The sequence below is a fragment of the Leucopleurus acutus genome (genome assembly GCF_964270905.1).
Source record: "Leucopleurus acutus genome assembly, chromosome: 6".
NCBI classification, from domain to species: Eukaryota; Metazoa; Chordata; class Mammalia; order Artiodactyla; family Delphinidae; genus Leucopleurus; species Leucopleurus acutus.
The window spans coordinates 65,506,263-65,530,736 of record NC_139149.1 but is presented as its reverse complement, the minus strand read 5'-3'; the positions used below and the strand labels follow the sequence as shown (position 1 = coordinate 65,530,736).

Genomic DNA, 24,474 nt, shown 5'->3' with positions numbered 1-24,474 from the left:
ATTTACTCACTTAGCAACTTTAAAATATGCAATATAGTATTATTAACTATAGTTGCCATGCTGTATATTTCATCCCCATGACTTATTTATTTTATAACTGGGAGTTTGTATCTTTTGACCCCCTTCACACATGGGCCCACCCTGCACCCCCTGCCTCTGGTAACAACCAATCTGTTCCTGTATCTATAAGCTTGGTGGTTTTTTTAAAAAAACTTACATATAAGTGAGATCATACAGTATTTGTCTTTCTCTCTCTGACTTCTTTCAATTAGCCTTTAAGGTTCATCCATGTTGTTGCAAATTGCGAGAGTTCATTCTTTTTTATGGGTGAATAATATTCCAGTATGTATACATACCACACTTTTTTTTTTTTTTTAAATTTCATTTATTTATTTTTGGCTGTGCTGGGTCTTTTCTGTGCGTGGGCTCTCTCTAGTTGCGGCGAGCGGGGGCCACTCTTCATCGCGGCGCGCAGACCTCCCACCGTCGCGGCCCCTCTTGTTGCGGAGCACAAGCTCCAGACGCGCAGGCTCAGCAGCCGTGGCTCACGGGCCCAGTCGCTCCGCGGCATGTGGGATCTTCCCAGACCAGGGCTCGAACCCGCGTCCCCTGCATTGGCAGGCAGACCCTCAACCACATACCACACTTTTTTAATCCATTTATCTGTCGATGGACACTTAGGTTGTTTCCATATCTTGGCTATTATAAATAATGCTGCAATGAATATGGGGTACATATATCTTTTCAAGTTAGTGTTTTTGTTTTCTTCAGATAAATAACTAGAAGTGGACTGGCTGGATCATATGGTAGTTCTATTTTTCCATAGTGCACCAATTTACATTCCCACCAACAGTCCACAAGCGTTCCCTTTTCTCCACATCCTTGGCAACACTTATTATTTTTTGTCCTTTTGGTAATAGCCATTCTAACAGGTGTGAGGTGATACCTCATTGTGTTTTTGACTTGCACTTCGCTGATGCTTAATGATGTTGAGCATCTTTCATGTACCTGTTGACTATCTGTATATGTTCTTTAGAAAAATCTCTATTCAGATGCTCTGCCTATTTTTTAATCATATTGTTTGTTTGTTTGTTTGTTTTTTGCTGTTAAGTTGTATGAGTTCTTTATATATTTTGGATATTAGCATGTCATCAGATAAATGATTTGTGAATATTTTCTCCCATTCAGTCAGTTGCCTTTTCATTTTTGTTCATGGTTTCTTTTACTGTGCAGAAGGTTTTTAGTTTGATGTAGTCCCACTTGTTTATTTTTGCTATTGTTGCCTTTGCTTTTGGTGTCAAACTTAAAAGATTATCACTAAGATTTATGTCAAGGAGCTTACTGACTGTTTTTTCTTCCAGGAGTTTTATGGTTTCAGATCTTACATTCAAGTTTTTATTTCATTTTGAGTTAATTTTTGTGCATGATGTAAGATAGTGGTCCAAGTTCATTCTTTTGCATGTGGCCGCCCAGTCCTCTCAGCACCATTTATTGAAGAGACTGTGTTTTCTCGATTGTATATTCTTGCTTCCTTTCTCATAAATTAATGGACTGTATGTGCATGGGTTAATTTCTGGGCTGTCTATTCTATTCCATTGATCTATGTGTATGTCTTTATGACAGTACAATTCTCTTTTGATTACTATAGCTCTGTAGTATAATTTGAAATCAGGCAGTGTGATGTTCCAGCTGTATTCTTCTTCTCAAGATTGCTTTGGCTCTTTGGGATCTTTTGTGGTTCCATACAAATTGTAGAATGGTTTGTTCTATTTCTGTGAAAAATATCATTGGCATTTTGATAGGGATTTCATTGAATCTATAGATTGCTTTGGGTAGTATGGACAATTTTAACAATATTAATTCTTTTAATCCATGAGCATGGAATATCTTTCTAATTATGTGTACCTTCACTATATTGATGAAATTTCTTTCATCAATGTCATACAATTTTCAGAAGACAGGTCTTTCACCTTTTTGGTTAAATTTATCCTTAGGTATTTTATTCCTTTTGATACAATTGTAAATGAGATTGTTTTCTTAATTTCTTTCTGATAGTTTGCTACTAGGGTAGAGAAATGCACAGATTTCTGTATGTTGATTTTGTATCCTGCAACTTTACCAAATTTATTTATTCTAACAATTCTTTTTAGATTCTTTAGGATTTCCTATGTATAGTATCATGTCATCTGCAAATAGATGGTTTTACTTTTTTGTTTCCAATTTGGACTCCTTTTTTATCTTTTTCTTTCCTAATTGCTCTGGCTAGCACTTCCAATACTGTGTTGACTAAAAGTGGTGAAAGTGGGCATCTTTGTTTTGTTCCTGATCTTAGAGGAAAAGCTTTCAGCTTTTCACCATTGAATATGATGTTAGCTGTGAACTTGTCATATATGGCCTTTATTATGTTGTTGTATGTTCCCTCTATGCCTACTTTGTTGAGAGTTTTTATCATAAATGTATGTTCAGTTTTGTCAAATGCTTTTCCTGTGTCTACTGAAATAATTATTCAATATATTATTTTTATCATCCTTCATTTTGTTAATATGGTGTATCACGTTGATTTATTCGCAGATGTGGAACCATACTTACATCTCTGGAATAAATCCCAGTTTTATCATGGTGTATGATCCTTTGAATGTATTGTTGAATTCGGTTTGCTATTAGTTTGTTGAGGATTTCTGCATCTATCGTAATCAGGGATATTGGCCTATAATTTTCATTTTTTATAGTGTCTTTGTCTGGTTTTGGTGTCAGGGTAATGCTGGCCTCATAAGATGAGTTTGGAAGTATTCCCTTCTCTTCTGTTTTCTATCAGAGTTTGAGAAGGATTGATTTTAATTCTTCTTTGAATGAGTGAATTCATTAGTTGAAGCCATATGGCCCTGGACTTTTGTTTGTAGAGAATTTTAAAATTACTGATTTAATCTTTTTAAGAGTAATCAGTCTGTTCAGATTTTCTATTTCTTCATGATTCAGTCTTGTAAGGTTGTATGTTTCTGGGAATTTATCCATTTATTCTAGGTTATCTAGTTTCTTGGCATATAATTGTTTATAGTAGTCTCTTATGATTCTTTGTATTTCTGTGGTATTGGTTGTAACATCTCCTCTTCCTTTTTTGGTTTTGTCCGTGTTCCCTCTCTTTTTTTTCTTGGTGAGTATAGTTAAAGGTTTGTCAATTTTATTTATCTTTTCAAAGAACCACCTCTGGTTTCATTGATCTTTTCTATTGTCTTCTTAGTCTCTTATATTTATTTCTGCTCTTTCCCTGTAGTATTTTTGGGCTTCATTTGTTCTTCTTTTTCTGGTTCCTTGAGGCATGGAGTTAGGTTGTTTATTTGAGATTTTTTCTTGTTTCTTGAGATAGGCATTTATCACTATGAACGTCCATCTTAGAACTACTTTTGCTGCATCCCATTAATTTTGGTCTGTTGTATTTCCATTTTTGTTTATCTCATGGTATTTTTTAAATTTTGCTTTTGATTTCTTCATTATCCTATTGGTTGTTCAGTAGCATGTTGTTTAATCTTCACGTATTTGTGAATTTTCCACTTATCTTCATGTAGTTTATTTCTAGTTTTACAATCTTTTGGTTGGAAAAGATGCTTGATACAATTTCAGTCTTCTCAGATTTGTTAAGTCTTGTTTTGTGGCCTGACTTGTCTATCCTGGTGATTCATGTGCACTTGAGAAGAATGTGTATTCTGTTGCTTTTGGTTGGAATTTTCTGTATATATCTGTTAAATCTACTGATCTACCATGTCATTTAAAGCTTATGTTTTCTTACTGATTTTCTGTCTGGATGATATATCCATTGATGTAAGTGGGGTATTAAAGTCCCTTACTATTATTGTATTGCTGTCTATTTCTTTCTTTTGGTCTGTTAATATTTGCTTTATATATTTAGGTGCTTCTATCCTGGTGCATAAATATTTACAAATGTTGTATCTTCTGTTGGATTGACCGTTTTATCAGTATGAATGACCTTCTTTGTCTCTTATTACAGTCTTTGTCTTAAAGTTTATTTTGTCTGATATAGGTATAGCTACCCCAGATTTCTTGATTTCTATTTGCATGGAATATCTTTCCTTCCATCCCTGCACTTGCAATCTGTGTATATCCTTACATCTGAAGTGAGTCTCTTGTAGGCAGCAGGTAGATGGATCATTTCTTTTTTTTTTTTTTAATCCACTTAGCCACTCTGTCTCTTTGGGTTGGAGCATTTAGTCCACTTACCTTTAAAGTAACTACTGATAGGTATGCACTTACTGCCATTTTGTTAATTGTTTTCTGGTTGTTTTTTAGTCCTCTGTTCCATTTATCGTCTCTTGCTCTCTCCTTTGAGGTTTGGTGACTTTCTTTCTTGGTATGCTAAGATTCCTTTCTCATTATCTTTTGTGTATCTACTGTAGGTTTTTGTTTGGTGGTTACCATGAGGCTTTCATATAACAACTTATATTTTTAAGAGTCTATTTTAAGTTATTAACAAGTTAAGTTTGAATGCATTCTAAAGCCCTACAGTTTTACTCTCCCCACCACATTTTATGTTTTTGTTTTACATTTTACATTTTTTTATCTTGTGTATCCCTTAACTAATTATTGTAGTTATAATTTTTTTTTACTACTTTTGTCTTTTAACCTTCATACTAGCTTTGTAAGTGATTAATTCACTACTTTTACTATATATTAAACATTACTAGTGAGATTTATACTTTCATATGTTTTCTTGCTACTTATTAGCACCCTTTTTTTTTTCAGCTTAAAGAAGTCTTTTTGGCATTTCTTGTAAGGCCGGTTTGGTGGTGATAACTCCTTTTAGCTTTTGCTTGTCTGGAAAATTCTTTATCTCTCCTTTAATTCTGAAAGATAACTTTGCCAGGTAGAATACGCTTGGTTGGAAATTTTTTTCTTTTGACACTTTGAATATATCATGCCACTCCCCTCTGGCCTGTAAGTTTCTGCTGAAAAATCTGCTGGTAATCTTATGGGGGTTCTTTTGTACGTAACAAGTTGTTTTTCTCTTGCTGCTTTTAAGAATCCTTGTCTTTAACTTTTGACATTTTAATTACAATGTATCTTGGTGTATGTTTCTTTGGCTTCATATTATTTGGAATCTCTGGGCTTCCTGAATCTGGATGTCTGTTTCTTCCCCCAGGTAGGGAAGTTTTCAGCCATTATTTCTTCAAATAAGTTTTCTGCCCCTTTCTCTCTCACTAGTCCACTTGATGTTGTCCCATAAGTCCCTTAAGCTGTCTTAACTTTTTTCATTCTCTTTTCTTTTTGCTGCTCTAATTGGGTGGGTCCCTCTGCCCTGTCTTCGAGTTCTCTGATCTTTTCTTCTGCTTTATCTGGTCTGCTATTGAGCCCCTCTAGTGTGTTTTTCAGTTTAGTTATTGTGTTCTTTAGTTCTGTGACTTCCGTTTGGAACTCCCTTATATTTTCTGTTTCTTTGTTGAAGTTCTCAATGTGTTCATTCAATGAGCCTTTTTATGATCATTACTTTGAATTCTTTTTTTTTAACATCTTTATTGGAGTATAATTGCTTTACAATGATGTGTTAGTTTCTGCTTTATAACAAAGTGAATCAGCTATACATATACATATATCCCCGTATCTCCTCCTTCTTGCGTCTCCCTCCCACCCTCCCTTTCCCACCCCTCTAGGTGGTCACAAAGCACTGAGCTGATCTCCCTGTGCTATGTGGCTGCTTCCCACTAGCTATCTATTTTACATTTGGTAGTGTATTACCTGGATGAAGTGAGAGAGTGGCATATATACTTTGAATTCTTGATCAGAAAAATTACTTATCTCTCTTTCATTAGGTTTTTTTTTTTCCTGAGGTTTATCTTGTTCTTCCTTTGGAACATATTCCTCTGTTTCTTTATTTTACTTGACTGTCTGTGTTGGTTCCTATGCATTGGATGAAACAGCCACTTCTCCCAATTTTAAGGGTTGAACTTTCTTGTTCAACCATGTCGTAGGTATTTGTTGTCTCTCAAATTTTGTGATTATCCAAGTGGCCTATTTTATTTTTAATTGCTCATAGTAGTTGAGGATGTGCTAAGACCAGTCAGGGTCCCAAAGGGGAGGATCTCAGTCAGCACCTTGATTCAGGCTGATTGGAAGCCAGATCCTCAGGCAACAGCTTTTAAAGAATGCAAATACAGGCATACCTCATTTTATTGCACTCTGCTTTATTGTGTCTCATAGATACTGAGTTTCATACAAGTTGAAGGTTTGTGGCAACCCTGCATCAAGCAAGACTATTGGCATCATTTTTCCAACAGCATTTGCTCGTTTTGTGTCTCTGTTTCACATTTTGGTAGTTCTCATAGTATTTCAAACTTTTTCATTAGTATTATATTTGTTATGGTGATCTGTGATCAGTGACATTTGATGTTACTATTGTAATATTCGCTTTATTATGGTGGTCTGGAATCAAACCTGTAATATCTCCAAGGTATGCCTGTATATACGGTCCTGTGGTACCACAAGCGTAAGCCCTGATGACCCCAGAGCCAGATGATGTGGAAGTGTCCTCCGGGCAGCAGTTGCAAAAATCAGGTCTCCAGATGAGTGTATAAACTCCTTTCTGGGAGATACTGGTGAACTGTAGCAAGCCAGAGGGAGTGCACAAAGATGGTGTCTCCTGGCCTACATTCCCTGAGACCACCTCTGTAGCCTCTAGATGTGTGCCAAACCTGCTGCCTGTCTCTAAGGCTGAAGTTCCAGGACTAGCAGGTAGGCCTCTTTTATAGAAAGGCTAGTCATGTGTTTCAGTCTGTTGTCAGTTTGGTGCCCTGGGAGCGGTACCCTGCCAAGAACTACCAATAGTCTCTCCAATGGTTATAGTCCAGTGTGACCCAGGGGCACGAGCTTCCCTGACCACCAGAATCAGGTGATCAAGGGATATCCCTTGAGTGGCATTTGTATAAACCCGGGCATCAGATGTAAAAACTGGGGTACCAGATGCATATAAGAGCTCCCTTGAAAGATGCTGGTGCTCTGGAGCACAGCAGAGGGAGAGTGCCAATTTAGTCCCTGCCCTCCAGGGTCTCAGGAAGGGTTTACTTATAGTCATCCCTTAGATGTATGTTTAATTAGAAGACTACCCCTCAGGATGCAGCTATGATGATAAGCTAATAGGCTTCTTTTCAGAGAGTATGAGCTCCTGGATCTATTGCCTCTTGCTGTGCCCTGGGGGTGGTAGCTGTTTAAGAACTCTTTCTCCATTCATTACAGTCCTGGGGGACCCACATGTATAAACCCTGCTGGCCATCAGGGCCAGGCAACGTAAACGAGATCCCTAACAGTAGCCACAATAACCAGGGCACCAGAGAAGGGTACAAACTCCTTTCTGTACAATACCAGTGAGCTGGGGCGAGGTTGAGGGAGATTGCATGCACCAGTCTCTGTTCTCTGAGAGCCCCTTCTTAGGCTTCTATAAGTGTGCCAAACCAGAAGCCTGCTCCTCAGGCCAAAGCTCCTGCAAGTAAATAGGCCTGTTTCTCAGAAAGACTGGGGAGTGTGTTTCTGTCTGCCTTTTGTGCAGTACCCTGGAAGTGGTTGTCTGCCAAGAACTGTCTCTCTGATTGTTAGAGACCCAGAGGACCCAGGAACGCAAGGCCTCCCTTGGCCACCAGAGCCAGGAGATCAAGGGGAGGCCCTTGGGTGGCAGCTGCAAAACTAGGTCACCAGACATAAAATCTTGGTCACCAGATGTGTGTAGAAGCTCTCCCCTGGGAGATACTGGTGCTTAGGAAGGAGAGCTCAAAGATGGTACCCACTGACTGGAACTAGGCCGAGGGGGAATGTGAAGATGGCACTGACTGAAAAAAGGGAAAAAAGAAGGACAAGAAAAAGAAAAGAGAAAAAGAAAAAAAGAAGGAAAAGAGAAAAGGGAAATAAAAAGAAAAAAAAAAGATGGCATTTGCTGGCTTTAGCAAGGCAGAGGAAGCAGGAACATGGTGACCCTCAGCCTCCATCCCCAGGGAATATCCCAGCAGGCCCATTTAATCCATCACCAAGTCCTGTTGATTTTTTTTTTTTTGTCAACGTTTTTGAATCTATCCACTTTTTCACTCTGGGGTCATCATCACCATCCGGGCCCATCAACCGTTTTCTCTTGCTTGGGTAACTATAATAGTTTCTGAATTTGTCCATATTCATGTGGCCACCTCCCTACTCTACACCACATCTTTCATCTACTCTGAAGGCCAAGTAATCTTTTCACAAGTCAAATCTGTTCGTACCAGTCTTCTAGTTTAAAATACTTCTGCACCTTCCCTAGACCAACACCTCAGCTTGGTGTGCAAGGACCTTCGTTACCTGGCCCCAGCTTAGCTCTCCAGCCTTATTTTATGTTTCATTCCACCTTGCTCTTTCTGCTCTAGGTACACTGGGCTGCTTTCAGTTTGTCCCACCTGCCATCTTTCCTCCTGCTTCTGGACCTTTGCACATGCAATCTCCTTTACCTGGAATGTTCTTCCATTTACTCCTATTCATCCTTTAGTTCTTAGTTCAAACATCACCTTCTCTCAGACTGCATGGACCAGGGCAGCCCCATATTAATGATGTTCATAGCACTGTTTCTCTTCTTAGAACACTTGCTACAGTTACACTTGATCCATACCAGAGGTGGAAAAATTGACTTCTTATTAATCAATTTGTAGGTAAATATAATCAGTCTAAGAGCTCAGCTTCTAATATACATTTGAACTCTTAGCAAATGTCTGTTGTCTAACCAAAGTTCTTTGAAAACAGTATGTGCATTTAAAAAGACTAGAAATAAACAACAAAACATGGTTACCTTTGAATGATAGGAACGTGGAGGACTTGCCCCCATCTTTTTCTGCTCCTTGTATTTTCCAAAATTTCTAGAATGATATAAGTTACTTTTAAATGAATGAAAAATGCAATAAATGTAAAACTGTGTCCAGATGGTATATATAGAGATTATGACTAGAAATAAAGCTACAGTGTGTAACGTGGTCTCTTTAGTTTTACCCTATATTTTCTCACGTGGCAAAAGCCAGAAAATACCATTCGTGTTTGTAAGCTTTTTAAGATGACCTGAGAGTTCGTTGAATTGAGGATGTTACTTCCTTGATCAACAGATCTGACTCGTGTGGAGCCGTCTCTTGAATTGCTTGGGTTCCCTTCCATGCCTGGAAGGTGCGTTGGCAGTCATCTCAAGGAGCCAGGACAGCTCCTTCCAGCTTCACACACAGATTCAGCTGTTGAGCTTCTGGAGGGGCTCCAGGTCCTGCTCAGGAATGTGTTCAAGCTTGCACACCTACCCTGGCAATGCCGTGGGAGGAATGGGACTGCAACATCTGCCTTTGCCCAAGTGTTCATGATTTGAAGTTCCCTCTCCTGTGTTCTGCTGCTCTCTCAGGCCAGGCAGAGGGTGAATGGAATCTAGGCTTCCTTATTATAAAGACTGTATAGCCAAGTCAGTAAGCATTTCTCTCTCTAGGGCTCGAGGTGTACCATATATACCTTTCGCTGCATCACCAAAAACCAAGTGTTAAAATCTGTATTTGCCTTAGGCTAAGGCCCAGTACCATCATTCAGAATGACTTTTGAGATATGGAAACAGAAAATTGTATCATATTATGAGTTTAGGTATTATTTAATTATTATCTTCTTGAGGTAGTAATTTATTTATTTATTTATTTGTTTGCTTTTCTGTTCACTTCTTTTTTTTAATCTATTTATTTATTAATATTTTATTTTTGGCTGTGTTGGGTCTTTGTTGCTGTGCATAGGTTTTCTCTAGTTGTGATGAGCGGTGGCTGTTCTTCGTCGTGGTGCACAGGCTTCCCATTGCAGTGGCTTCTCTTGCTGCAGAGCACGGGATGTAGGCATGCAGGCTCAATAGTTGTGGCTTGCGAGCTCTAGAGCGCAGGCTCAGTAGTTGTGGTGCGCGGGCTTAATTGCTCCACAGCACGTGGGATCTTCTCCGACCAGGGCTCGAACCCATGTCTCCTGCATTGGCAGGCGGATTTTTAACCACTGTGTCACCAGGGAAGTCCGAGGTAGTAATTTTAAGGTAACAAAGCTGGCCTTTTGCTTTTGCTTCATCCTCAGAAGATGAGAAAAATTCCCAAGTAGAATTTTTCCCAAAATGGTTCATGCCTTAATGGAATTAAACAAATAAAAACTAAATATAGTGCTTAAAGATTCATTAGTTTGATATCATGAAAGCAACTACACCACATAATTCTACAAAGATTAGAATTATGATATAATCTAATTTCTATCATTATTTGACTTATTATTTATCTGATTATAAACATTTGTACCTCAAAATAAGTATATATTCTCTCTATAGTTACAGAGCTAGTGCTTGATTTAGTTGTCAATCAATTTCTTTATTTAAGTGACTGAAAAAAATTTTAATAATTGTTCTTTATATAAAATTAACAGTTTCATAATTAACATTAATTATTGCAACATTTTATTCTTGCAATAAGAAACCTACATTTTTACTTCTGATAGAATCTCAGTGTACTAGGCATAGAAGGATATTTTCAGTTCTGGTTTCCTCTGAAATGTGAATATGTATATTTGGAATTGATATTCTGACACTAAGAATAAAATACATTCCTTGTTCTCATTATTGACATTGTCATGCTATTTGTATATAATGCTAACTTGGACCACTCAGAAGATCAAGGGTGCCAGAAAAGACAGTGATCTACATAGACATACAATTATTGGGTCTTCTGAAGGCCAAGACCAATTTAACTAGCAGTTTTTGGCTGCGGCTGTACTTCAGTTGAATTAATTATAACAACTATTTCATTTTACCAAAGGTTTATGGAACATCTTCTAAGTGCTAGGCGTATAGTTGGCTTAGGATCTACAGTAATGAATGAGAATAAAATAACCTTGTTTTATTTACCTTTAGGTAGCTCAAATGCCCCAGCCTATTTACCCTTTACATTAGCTAATTCAGAATAGTTCAAATCTCTACTTGATATAAGAATGCCATTATTTTACCAGCTTGCCTTTCTTGTATGCTGTTTTGAATCCCTGAGATATCCCAAGCCAGTTGTTAATGAACATCTTAACCAGCTGCCTGGTTCTAGACCACTGCATCATTCTCTTGCCAGCCACTGACATCCTTAAGTCCCTTGCTGCTGCTCTCCCATGGATGGCTTTAACCCCAGGTGCCATTCCAGACTCTCACACTATTCCTCCCAACAGGAAGATCAACTGTGATGTTTGCATGATTTCACTGATGGCTTCAGGATTTAAAAAAAAAAGGAAAAGGAAATACAGATAGAGAACTTCACAGTTGTTCCTGGATATAGAGGTTCTCGGAGGTCACAGACCAAAGCCCTCCATAGGCATTCTGTATTGTTCAGCCTTCTTTGCCCAGACTCAGGCCTGTCTCTGTTCCAGGGATCAGTTTACCTCCCCACGAAGGGAATGCCCGGAACAAGTCTCTCATACCTGCATACAGATCCCCTGTCCCCCAGACCGAGAGGCAGTCACAGGTTCATGCCTCTTTGTCTACTTCCTGCCCCCATCAATCTTGTGGTAAGACTCACAGTGGAACAATATTTTCCTTTTGTGGTAATCCTACACCCATCCACAGAGGTGTGGTCTTTCCCTAAAATAATTCATGACAAGAACAGTACTTTTCCCAAAGATGAGTTTATTAAACTGAAATGACCCCAAGTATGGGGCTGAAACAGTATAGTGCAGTTTGAGCTTCAGGGATCCCAGACCGTTCTTCTTTCTAAGGTAAGATGTGCTCACATTCTTCCTGTGGCTTTCAGTCTTTACCTCTGAATCAGCTGCCTTTTATTTAAATTATTATAAAAGACAATCGGATAACTGTGCAGTCAGGGCCAGTTTTAGAGAAAGTTGTTAAGTATAAAATTTCCTGACGTGTTGCATCCTGGTCATTTAAAAATCACTCCTTTAGGGACTTCCCGGGTGGTCCAGTGGGTAAGGCTCTGCGTTCCCAATGCAGGGGGCCTGGGTCCGATCTCTGGACAGGGAACTAGATCCCACATGCATGCTGCAAGCAAGATTTCGCATGCTGCAACTAAAAGTCTGCATGCTGCACCTAAAGAGTCCGCATGCTGCAACTAATAAGTCTGCGTGCTGCAACTAAAAGATCCCACATGCCACAACTAAAGATCCTGCATGCCACGAGGATGCTGCATGCCACAACTAAGACCTGGCGCAGCCAAAATAAATAAATATTTTTTAAGAAAATCACTCCTTTAGATAATCATTGACTATCCTATCATGTCTTTTCCCCCAAAACAGCAACTCAAGGGACAACTTTCTTATTCCTTGACCTGTAGCAAAATATCTTATTTTCTCATGGATATTAAATGCGTGGCCATCTAACCTGATAAAATAATACAAAAAGGACATAGGATACTTGGTCTGGTTGTCTGAACTTCTCTTACCTTCAGATAAGCCTGCATGGCTATCATGGAAGAGTGCTGCCCACTTCTCTGTTTAAAATTGGATACCTCTGAAGGTCCTTCTGCCCTATGCAAGTGAAACATGTAATTTGAGATAGTCTGATAAAAACACTTTAAAATAGAAAGTGAGATTTTTCTCTTCTTCCACTTAAACTCACTGTTACCTTCCCCTTAGCCAGAAAATTGACATTATAAATGTTATCATCACCATGCATATTATTAGCCTAGAAATTATATCATCTGAGGTCAAAATTGGATGTTGAGACTCTGATATCTTGCTTCTCTACCACCTCTAGGTCCTTTACCCAAGACCTCTGGGACTAAATATATTCTGGTTGCAAGTGGCTGCTAACAGGAGCTGAACTTACTTTTCTCCTAAGAGGGAGGAAGTGTGGTGAAACCAGCACTAGGACTAATAAATTGGGACTTGAGGGACAGAATGCACACCCCACTCCCAGGCATTGCATTCTCCCTAGAGTGGCCCATGAGCATGGTGTTGGATGTTTGGGGGATCATCTGTGAGAATAACTCTGGGAGAAAGTAAAATAGGGACAAAAGTTATGAAGGGTGCTGGTATTCTGCAGAGGTTACAGCAGAATTCTAGAACAGCCATTCATTTCATTTTAAAGGTTTCTTTCTTACTACTAAATATATATATATTTAAGTAAATCTAAAGCACAATTTATTTCTAGGACAAATGGCAATCAGAAAGGCACAGGTAAGCTGGCTTTATCTTTTTTTTTTAGATGTTGGGGGTAGGAGTCTATTAATTAATTAATTTATTTTTGCTGTGTTGGGTCTTCGTTTCTGCGCGAGGGCTTTCTCTAGTTGTGGCAAGCGGGGGCCGCTCTTCATCGCGGTGCGGGGGCCTCTCACTATCGCGGCCTCTCTCATTGCGGAGCACAGGTTCCAGACACGCAGGCTCAGTAGTTGTGGCTCAAGGGCCTAGTTGCTCCGTGGCATGTGGGATCCTCCCAGACCAGGGCTCGAACCTGTGTCCCCTGCATTAGCAGGCAGATTCTCAACCACTGCACCACCAGGGAAGCCCAATCTTTTATAAGATAATACAAAGAAGTCATTTTTTAGATTTCAAACTTAAAAGGAAGCATTATGATGTATGTCCTGTTTCTGTGAAATGCCATGTGTTAATTAGCAACATGGGCAAGTCCACCTACCTCCAAAGAAGCTAAATTTTCAGATGGAAGTGTCATCATTACTCAGTTAAGTCAAGGATTTTGGTTGCTTGAGTTGAAATATAACAGTTAGATTTCAGTGATTCAGTGAGATGATGCAAGGTCAAAAATTAGTTACTGGTTTTCCTTATGTTTTACAATGGATTAGTTTTATAAACAAGGCTAATATATTAATGACGAGTTTATTTTCCAAATCCTTTATCTCTTTTTTATTATTTAGTTCAGTAATTCTTATCATAAATTTTAATATTTTAAGAGAGTACACAAAGTAATATGTTTGAACATAACTTTTATATGGCACTGATATTTTCTAAAGTTTTATGAGAAAAATGGCTTTGTGACACTGTAGTAATTTGGATTTAGGGACTACAGCCAAAATATTGATATATGTGCAGTTCAAATCACATTTCAATTATAACAGAATTATTTTCTGCAACTCAGCTCTAGGAATTGCTTAAACCTGATTTATGTGTAGTCTGAATAGATTTTAATGAAGAAAATGGCCTTTGTGGAGAGGTGAAAGGAATAAATTCATTCGGAAAATTTTGTGGAATTGAGTTCTTTAAATTGGGGGCATCAGGGTAAAGTATTTATGGAACAAATAGGTTTAACATATCAAGATTAGTACTATTTTAACAATGCTCTGAAGGTGATTGTTTAGCCTATGGTATAGTGCATAATGACACTTTGCAATAGAGTGTGTGGGTGTAAATGAGTTCTTGGCATACCATATACATAGAATCAATATCTTTATGATCATACTCTGTACTATAACTTATTTTCTGAATTTTAAACGTTCAACTGGTGAACTCTCCAGATGTGGATGAGTCTTTAGTTTCTCCTTCCCTTCCATAGAGCTCCAAGCCAACTTGGATCAACAGAACTGCTCAAGCCGGTATCTTTGTTTTCCCCCCAGGCAGAATCCATCACAAGCAAGGATCCTTTCTTTATCGGAACTCTGCATCCCTCACGGCACAGTGCTGTCCGCCTCAGCCAGATCTTTTCCATGCACACCCCTTTTCCCTTAGCTTTTGCCCAGTTGTGCTCTGAATAGTGTTCTCCTTTTTCTTCTGTGAGAGCATCTTTTTCTTTATTCGAGTTGAGAACTGAAAACATTGTAATAATCACACTGAGAAGCATAAAAATGCTAGTAACATTGGTATTAGCTAAAATGAAAAAATTATATATGTTAAAGGGGGACTGAGCAAAATAAAAAGCCAAGGCCATCTTCATTACCCAAGATCCTTCAGGTACTGAAAAGGCTCCTTTAAAATCTTTACTTAGGCTATAATTTATCACTATACCCTTATCTAACTCAATGAAAATCAGCACTTAAAAGTAAACAAAATTTTATCTTAGTCTGTTTTACTCTTTTTCTATTTCAATTACTAGATTACCATATATTGTGTTTCTATTATTTTGTGTTTCAGATGTTCTGCATTTCAGCCTCATCAGAGATTAAATTGATGTTTATGGGCTAATCTGGACAGCTAAAAACAGTTTGTTTCACTACATCTGTAAGAAAATATGTTCAAATTCCCACTGGCTGACTTATAAAGAGGCTTTTGGAATACAACCCAATGTAAGTTGCAGACATAATGTGTTTTCGTCTTTGTTAGTCACCTCCTCCCCAAGTTAGGGCATGTATCTGTTGGCAGGTGTGCAGATGTGTGTGTATTATGTATACTTTGATGTCTACACATACCCTTTTTCATAGTATGGATTCGTAGCATCCTTTATTCCTTCCTTCAATAGATATTTGAATGCCTATTATGTAAAATTTGCAGTTCTAGGCCCAAAGGATACCCAGAAATGAGGTTACTGCCCCCACAGAGCTCACAGTCTATTGGGGAAACAGACATAAATCAAATAATTGTACAAATACATATGACGTGCACATGGTGAGAGGTGTTCTGAAGAGAGGTCACATAGTATGATGTGAGCATGTAAACAGGGATCTGCCTTATCTCCAGGGCCAGATAGGTTTCCAGGAGAGGGTAATGCTCCAGCTAAGATCTCAGGGGTGAGCAGGAGTTTAAAGGGCAAAAGAATTGAGAGGTGATGGGAGGAGGGGCAAGGGTAGAGTGGAAAATGCTCCAGACAGAGGAAACACATGTTCAAAGATCATATTTGCTCAGTTAAGTGCTTTTGATAATTTTTTCCAAGCGTGATCACTGAGTATCTAGGAGATTTTAACTTAAACCATACCATGACATTAATCATAATCATACTAGAAAATAAGAAGGCCTATATTTCATAAGCATTTGTCCTTTTTTTTTAGGTATGAAGTATTCCTTAAGCCCTGACAACTACCCTGAAGATGGAATTATGAATATGGCAACTTTTCTACGGGGCTTTGAAGATAAGGGAGTAAAGAACGACAGACCTGAGGACCAGCTGAGTAAAGAGAAAAAGAAAATTCTGTTCTCCTTCTGTGAGGTGTGCAACATCCAGCTAAACTCTGCAGCCCAGGCCCAAGTCCATTACAATGGCAAATCTCACCGCAAACGAGTCAAGCAGCTGAGTGATGGACAGCCTCCGCCCCCAGCCCAGGGCTCCGGGCCACCACTGGCCAGCCCCAGCACTTATACCAGCACAGGTAGGTGGGAGGGCCTGGGGGCCCATTTCCTGCTGGGAGACATGCTTCTGTTCTAGAAAATGAAGGATTTAGAGCAAGGCTTATCTTTCCCCTTAAAACTACTACCACAATGTATATTCTTTTCCCTACAGGTAAAATCCAAGAGCTGTCTGTTACTTCTTAGGATACATTTTTTTATTGTTTTAATATATATTATACTAGACACAAATATATATAAACATAAAATGTGTATATCAGCCCATTGACATAGTTCTGTATCTCTATAGTTTGTGAACAGTCCTTATTATATTTTGAAATGTGTTTAAAATGGATCAGTGATATCAATTTTTTTCTCCTCTCTGCAGAATTAGGCTTTCTTTGGCTTTCTTGCTCTGCTTTCCGTTGAGTAGCGTACAATTAGGTGGTATATAAAAAGCTCCAGTTTTATTTATAACATCCATGATGCAGGAAAGGAGCATTAATCTTGTGCGCTAGACGTGTTATATTCAGCGTGCCGGTGGTGTTCTAACAATAGGAACAGCCGTTGCCAAAACCAGCAAGGCTTACCTCTGAGCTCCAGCACCACCGCAAGCACTTTCCCTGCCTCATGCCTCTCACCCTTTCCTGTGAGCTGGATAGAGGCAGAAGCTTGGAGATTCATTCTTGCATCTGCCCTGAATTCTAAACAGTCTTGCAAACCCTGTATCTTATCCTTGGGCAATGCTGCCTCCTTCATATTGCTGGCCTTTGGTCTGTTCGTTGTGACACAACTAAAGAAAAATGTGAAATGTACTGTTTTCCATGGTGAAGATTTCTACAAAAAGTAGGCCTCCTCCGCAGGTTTACTTGGGAGGCCAGGAGAAGCCTCCTCCTAAATATGAGGAAAAGCTCCAAATTCCTCTCTAGCAAGTGTTTGCTTTGGTAATGAACCTTCAACTTGAAGTGAGATGACGCGGTGCAGCCCTTTGTTGGAATTTCACTTGGTGCTGTTGCATAGTTTTTGATTTCGTTAAGTTATGCCATTATCCATATTAAGCTCCGGTAAAAATGGCTTGTATGTGTTTGCTGTAAATTAATAATTTTTCTCTTTCAAGCTAAACCTAATTACTTTTTACCCAGTATATAATTTAATTTTATTAAATTATTTTCCTCAGTCAGTACTTACCATGCTGTGAAAGAACTTAAAGGAACTTATAGGGTATGAGATACACACTTATTACAATAGAGAAAGATAACTTTTCTGTTTTGTATTTACTTGTTATGATGATAATTGTTATCATCATATATTCATTTGTTATTCACAAATGCATTAATGTATGTGTATTTACATATTAAAAATATAGTTGGTGTTAGAGTAAAAACTGATGACTATCTTATATCTAAATCAGAGAGCAAATAGCCCTGAGTAAAGGTTTGAATTACATTTGTTAGAATCCAAATATCTATGTTTAAATTGAGGTTAACCTGTGGTTTCTAAAAGAGGTAATGTTAGTAGCTAACATTAACTGAACATTTTCTGTGGGACATATTTTGGTCCTAAGAGCTTTATAGGAATTTTCTCGTTTAATCTTCTCATGAACCCTGAGGTAGGTACTAAGATTATTCCTAATTTACAGATTAGGAACAGAGGCACAGAGATAAAATTTGTACAGCTTCATACAGCATGGAAATGGCAGATCAGAGTTCCAACCATATATAATTAATAGTGAAGCCATAATTCTTCGTCACTACTTTGCTGCTGTTTTCTACCATGCAGTAAACTCAGGTTAAATTCAAACCAATATGCTGTAATATATTTGTGGTCACAAATGGTTTTTATCATGGCAAACTACCTTTCTCTGATGGGTTTTGAAAACAGACATGTAAAGCTCCAATTCATGAATTTCTCCATTTTTCTCCCATACTGATGAAATTAGCTAGCTGATATAAAATACATTTAGCTAAGACATACACAGAATATTATGGATATATTCTATAAATAAAACATAGCTCATCAACTAGTATAACACAATATATTAATATATAGGAAAATGGGTAAGAAAATGAAACAGCTTTTCAAGTTTTATATTAGGCACAAAGGACAGTTTTCATATGCTGATAATATAGTCAGTGATTCATTCTCAGAAGATTTGGGTTTAACATATGATGAAGGCAAGTCACTTAACTTCTGAAACTGGTTAGCATAATCCTCCCATCTGAAAGAAAAAGTAGGTATAACAATGTTCCCTCTTTGAAATAGAAATTGGACATAGATGTATATACAAAGATGATTATGACATGATTTATAATTCCAAAATATTAGCTGTATCCTGAATGTCCAATAGGAGAAAAGTTAAATACGTTATAGTACATTTATAAGATGAATGATAGAAACCATAGTCATTAAAAATTGTATTTCTGAAGAATACCTAATGAAAGGTAAAACTGCCTGTGGGATCATGCTAAGCGAAACAGCAGGAACTAGAGTGGAATATACCTTAGTCCTGTTATGTGTGCATGTGCACATTATCTACTGTTTAGAGTCTCAACTCGATGAGGAGTCAGCCTGACATGGTTTTATTTGTTTCCAGTCACTTTCCTCAGTTTTAATCAATCGAATATCTATTTCCTACTGGGTAGCAGCTCCCTTAAACACCTTCTCAGACCATAACTTTTCACATTTGTATATTCAGAGGGACTCTTTAATTTAGAAGACAGTTCTACTTATAAAAACATCCATTTCATAGACAAATTAAGATTTGGCTAGATGGACTGACATTTAGAGTGGAAGGTGGGGCACAGTCGGCTCTCCCGCCACCCCTCCCTCTGCCTGCCCTTCTGCCCAGGTGGTGGGAAACCATGGAGGGATGGAGGGGTGGAGGTGTCCTTACTTTACAGCCTTGACAAAGTTGTAACGCTATTCTTGGTAGGTAATTACTATTCTGGTTGTCTCTGTGGGTCACAGATGCTCTTATCAGACCTTATGGAAGAAGAGCTCCCCTCACATGGTCCCTTAGACATTGGGAGTCCCTGAGATTTAGCTGCATCTTCCTCTTCTCTCATCTGTGTACCAACTCTTGGGGCTTGAGATCATGTGCAGAATCCATCTGACAACTAACATTTCTCTTGAAAACCTAGAGCCGCTAGGGCCCAGGCAGGTAGAGGTGCAGTAGGTGGAGGTAGGGGGCTTCTCTCCACATTTCTCTTGCCTGCTCAGGTAGCACAGAGGAGGCTGGCAAGTCAACTGACAAAGCAGGTACTTAATCAGGGAACAAAATGCCTATCTCCCTTTTTTGCCCATCACTTGGCTTTAGGGACTTATCCCCCCTTCCCCCAAAAAAGATATATTAGAGTCCTAATCCCCAGTACTTCAGAATGTGACCTTATTTGGAGATAGAGTCTTACAGAGGAACTTAAATTAAAATGAGGCCATTAGGGTTGACTCTAATCCAATATGACTGGTGTCCTTATAAAAAGGGGAAATCTAGACATAGAGACAGATGCACACATAGGGAAGATGATGTGAAAACACAGGGAGAAGATAATTGTCTTCAAGCTGAGGAGAGAGCCCTGGAACTGATCATTCCCTTAGAACCCTCAGAAAGAACCCACTGTACAGTACCTTGATTTTGGACTTCTAGCCTCCAGAACTGTGAGATGATAAATTTTTATTGTTAAGCCACCCAGTTTGTGGTACTTTGTTACAATAGCCCTAGCAGATTAATACAGGGAGAAAAATAGTAGCACATCTCCTCCCTAAAGGAGAAAAGATATGGTAGTAGACATAACCTTCCAAGAACTTCATTTCAGAGGGAACTTCCCCTCCTCTCTGTCAGTCTTATTGTCGTTTGGGGGTTGGCAGGGTAGGAGTGGTGTCCACAGGGTGGTGGTTGAGACTTGAGCCATTTTTCTGAATAAGAAGTGATTGACCCCCAAACATTGGTAGTTCTTTCACTAAATTTAGAATTTAGTGTGTTCCTTATGGAAAAACAGGAAGATTCTTAGAGTTTACCTAAAACTATTTTAGAACACTCTGGGCTACAGAAGGAGGAATCAGAGGGGAAGCAAAGAGAGCTTAACTAGCTTAAATAGGGATCCTTCACACGCAGATGAAGTTTTGTAAGATACAAAGGAATTTATCATTAGCAGTTTACTTTTAAAGATTGGCTAAAGGAAGCTTTTCAAATAGAGAGGAAATGCTAAAAGAATGAAGCATAGAACAAACTATCAGTAAGAGTTCTCCAGAGAAACAGAAGCAATATGCATATATATATATATACACACACACACACACACACACACACACACACACACACACACACACACATACATACATATATGTGTGTGTGTGGTGTATATATACATATATAATAAGAATATTTATTAAAGGAATTGGTTCATATGATCATGGAGACTGACAAGTCCTAAGATCTGCAGTCAGAAAGCTAGAGACCCAGGGGAGCTGATGGTGTAGTTTCAGTCTAAAGACTGGCAGGCTTGAGACCCAGGAAAAGCTGATGTTTCAATTTAAGTTGGAAGGCAGGAAAAAATTGATAGCCCATGTCGAAGGCAGTTAGGCAGGAGGAATTCCCTCTTATTCAGGGGAAGGCCAGTCTTTTGTCCTATTCAGGCCTGCAACTGACTGGATGAGGCCCATCCATATTAGAGAGAGGAATTTGTTTTACTGAGTTTATGGATTCAAATGTGAAATTCAACATAAATCGCAGCAATATCGTTTTGAATCTGTCTCCTAGAGTAATGGAAATAAAAATAAACAAATGGGACCTAATTAAACTTAAATGCTTTTGCACAGCAAAGGAAATAGTAAACAAAATGAAGAGATAACCTACAGAATGGGTTGCAAACAATGGGCTTAATTTCCAAAATATATGAACAGCTCATACAGCTCAATATCAAAAAAACAAACAACCCAATCAAAAAATGGGCAGAAGACCTAAATAGACATTTCTCCAAAGAAGACATACAGACGGCCAACAGACACATGAAAAGATGCTTAACATCTCTAATTATTAGAGAAATGCAAATCAAAACTACAATGAAGGTATTATCTCACACCAGTCAGAATGGCCATCATCAAAAAGTCTATAAATAATAAATGCTGGAGAGGGTGTGGAGAAAAAGGAACCCTCCTACACTGTTGGTGGGGATGTAAATTGGTGCAGCCACTATGGAAAACAGTATGGATGTTCCTTAAAAAAACTAAAAATAGGGCTACCATATGATCCTGCAATCCTCCTCATGGGCATATATCCGGAGAAAACCATAATTTGAAAAGATACATGCACCTCAATATTCATTGCAGCATTGTTTACAATAGCCAAGACATGGAAGCAACCTAAAAGTTTTAGGTATACAGCACAGCGACATATATATATATATATATATATATATATATATATTCAGTTATATACATAACTGAATCACCATGCTGTATACCTGACACTTACATGATACTGTAAATCAACTATACTTCAATAAAAAATTTTTAAAAATTGTGTTCAGTACAGCCTTAATTTGAACGTAATTGATTCTTTAAAAATATTATATAGCCCCAATTTTCTTGTGTTTAAGTTCTCCAACATTTTGAAATACCTTTTCCTTTATTTTTTAGACAAAACAAAGTTTGGAGAACCACTTCCACATTTATTCGTAATTCTAGGTCTTTCTGTAAGTTCCCAAAGAGAATCCATTGGACAGATCTTACTTTAATTCCATGTTCTTTTTGAATTTGGGGAATTTTTTTTTCTCAACTGCTCCCTATGTTCTCTTTTCTCTGCCTAATATTAAGGCAAATGTGGGCTTCTTTAATGACCCCCAAAAGCTTATCAACTTTGTAGATTTGTGGGTAGTGTATTTTACTGAAGGTTTGAAATCGTGATGGAACTGTGTAGATATACCATTATTAAATCATTTTCATAAGAGTATGTAACAGATCAATAAGAATTTATATAGTTATATATGCATACATATATGTGTGTGTATGTTCATTCTAAGGACACTCTTGTAATGAAAATTTCTCATTTGTTAACTTTTCCCAGCACATCTCCTAGGCCCTCCTTATTACCATGACTGTGATTTTCCTGTCATCCTGGTAAACACTGACTGTGCAGTGCTGCAAGGAAGTACATTCTGTCATGTAAGATTGTTCATATAATTCTTGTTCAAAATGTTTCAGTGTTCCTCATTTCTTTCAGAATAAAATCTACACACACACAAATGTGAAATTTATCCAAAAACAAACTCAGAGAAACACCCAGAATAGTGTTTGACCAAATATCTGGGCATCCTATGACCCAGTCAAGTTGATACGTAAAATTAATCCCCACACAATCCTTTTCCTCATAAGTTTTATAAAACATATTTGATGATTGAAATGAAATTTAACCATATGATACTCAAGATAATAATGATTAAAAGTGGAAGTTAAAGGGACCTAAATGGAAGTAAGTTTTCTATACTTCATTTGAAGTAGCTAAATGATGATACCAGTAGATTGCCATAAGTATATATATTGTAATACCCATATCAACCACTCTGAAAACTATAGAAAGCAATACAATCAAAGAGAATATAAATAAATCAAGATGGAGTCCTAAAAAATGTTCAGGTAACCCATGTGATGACAAGAAAAGAGAAACAGAGAAATGAGAACCAGAGGAAACAAATAGAAAATTGGCTCTTTGAAAAAGATAAATGAAATTTACAAGCCTCTAGTAAGACTGACAAAGATGAAAAAGAAAGAAGACACAGATGGAATAGATGATATTACTACAGAATTTGCAGCAATTAAAAATATAATAGGGCTTCCCTGGTGGCGCAGTGGTTGAGAGTCCGCCTGCTGATGCAGGGGACACGGGTTCGTGCCCCGGTCCGGGAAGATCCCACATGCCATGGAGTGGCTGGGCCTGTGAGCCATGGCCGCTGAGCCTGCGCGTCCGGAGCCTGTGCTCTGCAATGGGAGAGGCCACAACAGTGAGAGGCCCGTGTACCGTAAAAAAAAAAAAAAATATATATATATATATATATATATATATGTGTGTGTGTGTGTATATATATATATATATATATATATATATATATATATAAAATAAGTAAATACTATAAAAAAACTTATGGTCAGAAATTTGATAACTTAGAAAAATGAACCAGTTCTTCAGAAACCATAAACTACCAAATGCAACCAAGATAAAGCAATCTATAATGATCATACAAGTTGAATTCATAATTACAAAGCACCCCAAAAGAACTTTCTAGATCTACATGGTTTTACTGGAAAACTGTACCAAGCATTTAAAGAACATCAATTTTACACTATTTCTTTCAGAAAATAGAAGAGGAGGAAACACTTCCCAAATTATTTTATGAGGTCAGTGTTACCCTGATACCAAAAGCAGACAAATAAAAAAAAGAAAACTACAGACTAATATCTCTCATGAACTTAGACTGAAAAATTCTCAACAAAATATCAACAAACTGAATCCACCAATGTGTAAAAATAATTATACACCATGATCAAGTGGGATTTATTCCAGATTTGCAAGACTGGTTCAACATTTGAAAACCAATAAATATAAAATACCATGTCAACAGCTAAAGAAGAAAATCATATGATCATATCAGTTGTTGCCATAAAAGCATTTGAGAAAACCCAATACTCATTTTTGATAAAAACTCTCAGCAAGTTAGAAATGGAGGGGAATTGCCTCAATTTAATAAAGAACATCTACAAAACAGTCTATAGCTAACATCATTTTTAGTGGTGAAAGACTGCTTTTCCCTGAGATCAAGAGCAAGGTAAGTTTGTCCATTCTCACCTCTTTTATTCGACATAGTGCTGGAAATTGTAGGCACCATAATAAGGCAAGAATAAATAAATAAAAGGCATACAGATTGTAAAGGAAGAAATAAAATCGTTCTTTGCAGATGACATGATGGTCCATATATAAATCCCAAAGAATCTATGAAACTTTACAGGATAGAGAACTCACAAAAACCAGTTGCATATCTTTATATATCACTAAAAGTGAACACATGGAAACTTAAACTTAAAAGCACAATACCATATATAATCACCCCTCAAAAATGAAATACTTAGATACATACTGTAAAAAACATGTACAGAATCTGTATGCTGAAAATCACAAAATGTTAAGAAAAGAAATCAAAGAAGACATAAATTAATAGAGAGATATACCATACTCATGAATTGGAAAACTCAACATAGTTAAAATGTCAGTTCTCCGTAAATTGA

General features: G+C 37.7%; 1 protein-coding gene across 2 annotated transcripts in view; it reads left to right on the top strand.

The window, feature by feature from the left end:
* The first annotated feature begins 15,174 nt into the window (after positions 1–15,174).
* Positions 15,175–24,474, top strand: part of ZNF385B (zinc finger protein 385B) — a 311,863-nt gene continuing 302,563 nt past the window's right edge. The window contains exons 1-2 of one of the 2 annotated variants that reach the window (XM_082840917.1): positions 15,175–15,227; positions 15,927–16,244. In XM_082840917.1, coding sequence (XP_082697043.1) covers positions 15,929–16,244 — 316 coding nt within the window. In that variant the 5' untranslated portion in view covers positions 15,175–15,227; positions 15,927–15,928. Of the gene's footprint in view, positions 15,228–15,926; positions 16,245–24,474 lie in introns of those variants that run through there. The other variant, XM_082840924.1, reaches the window with a different exon arrangement.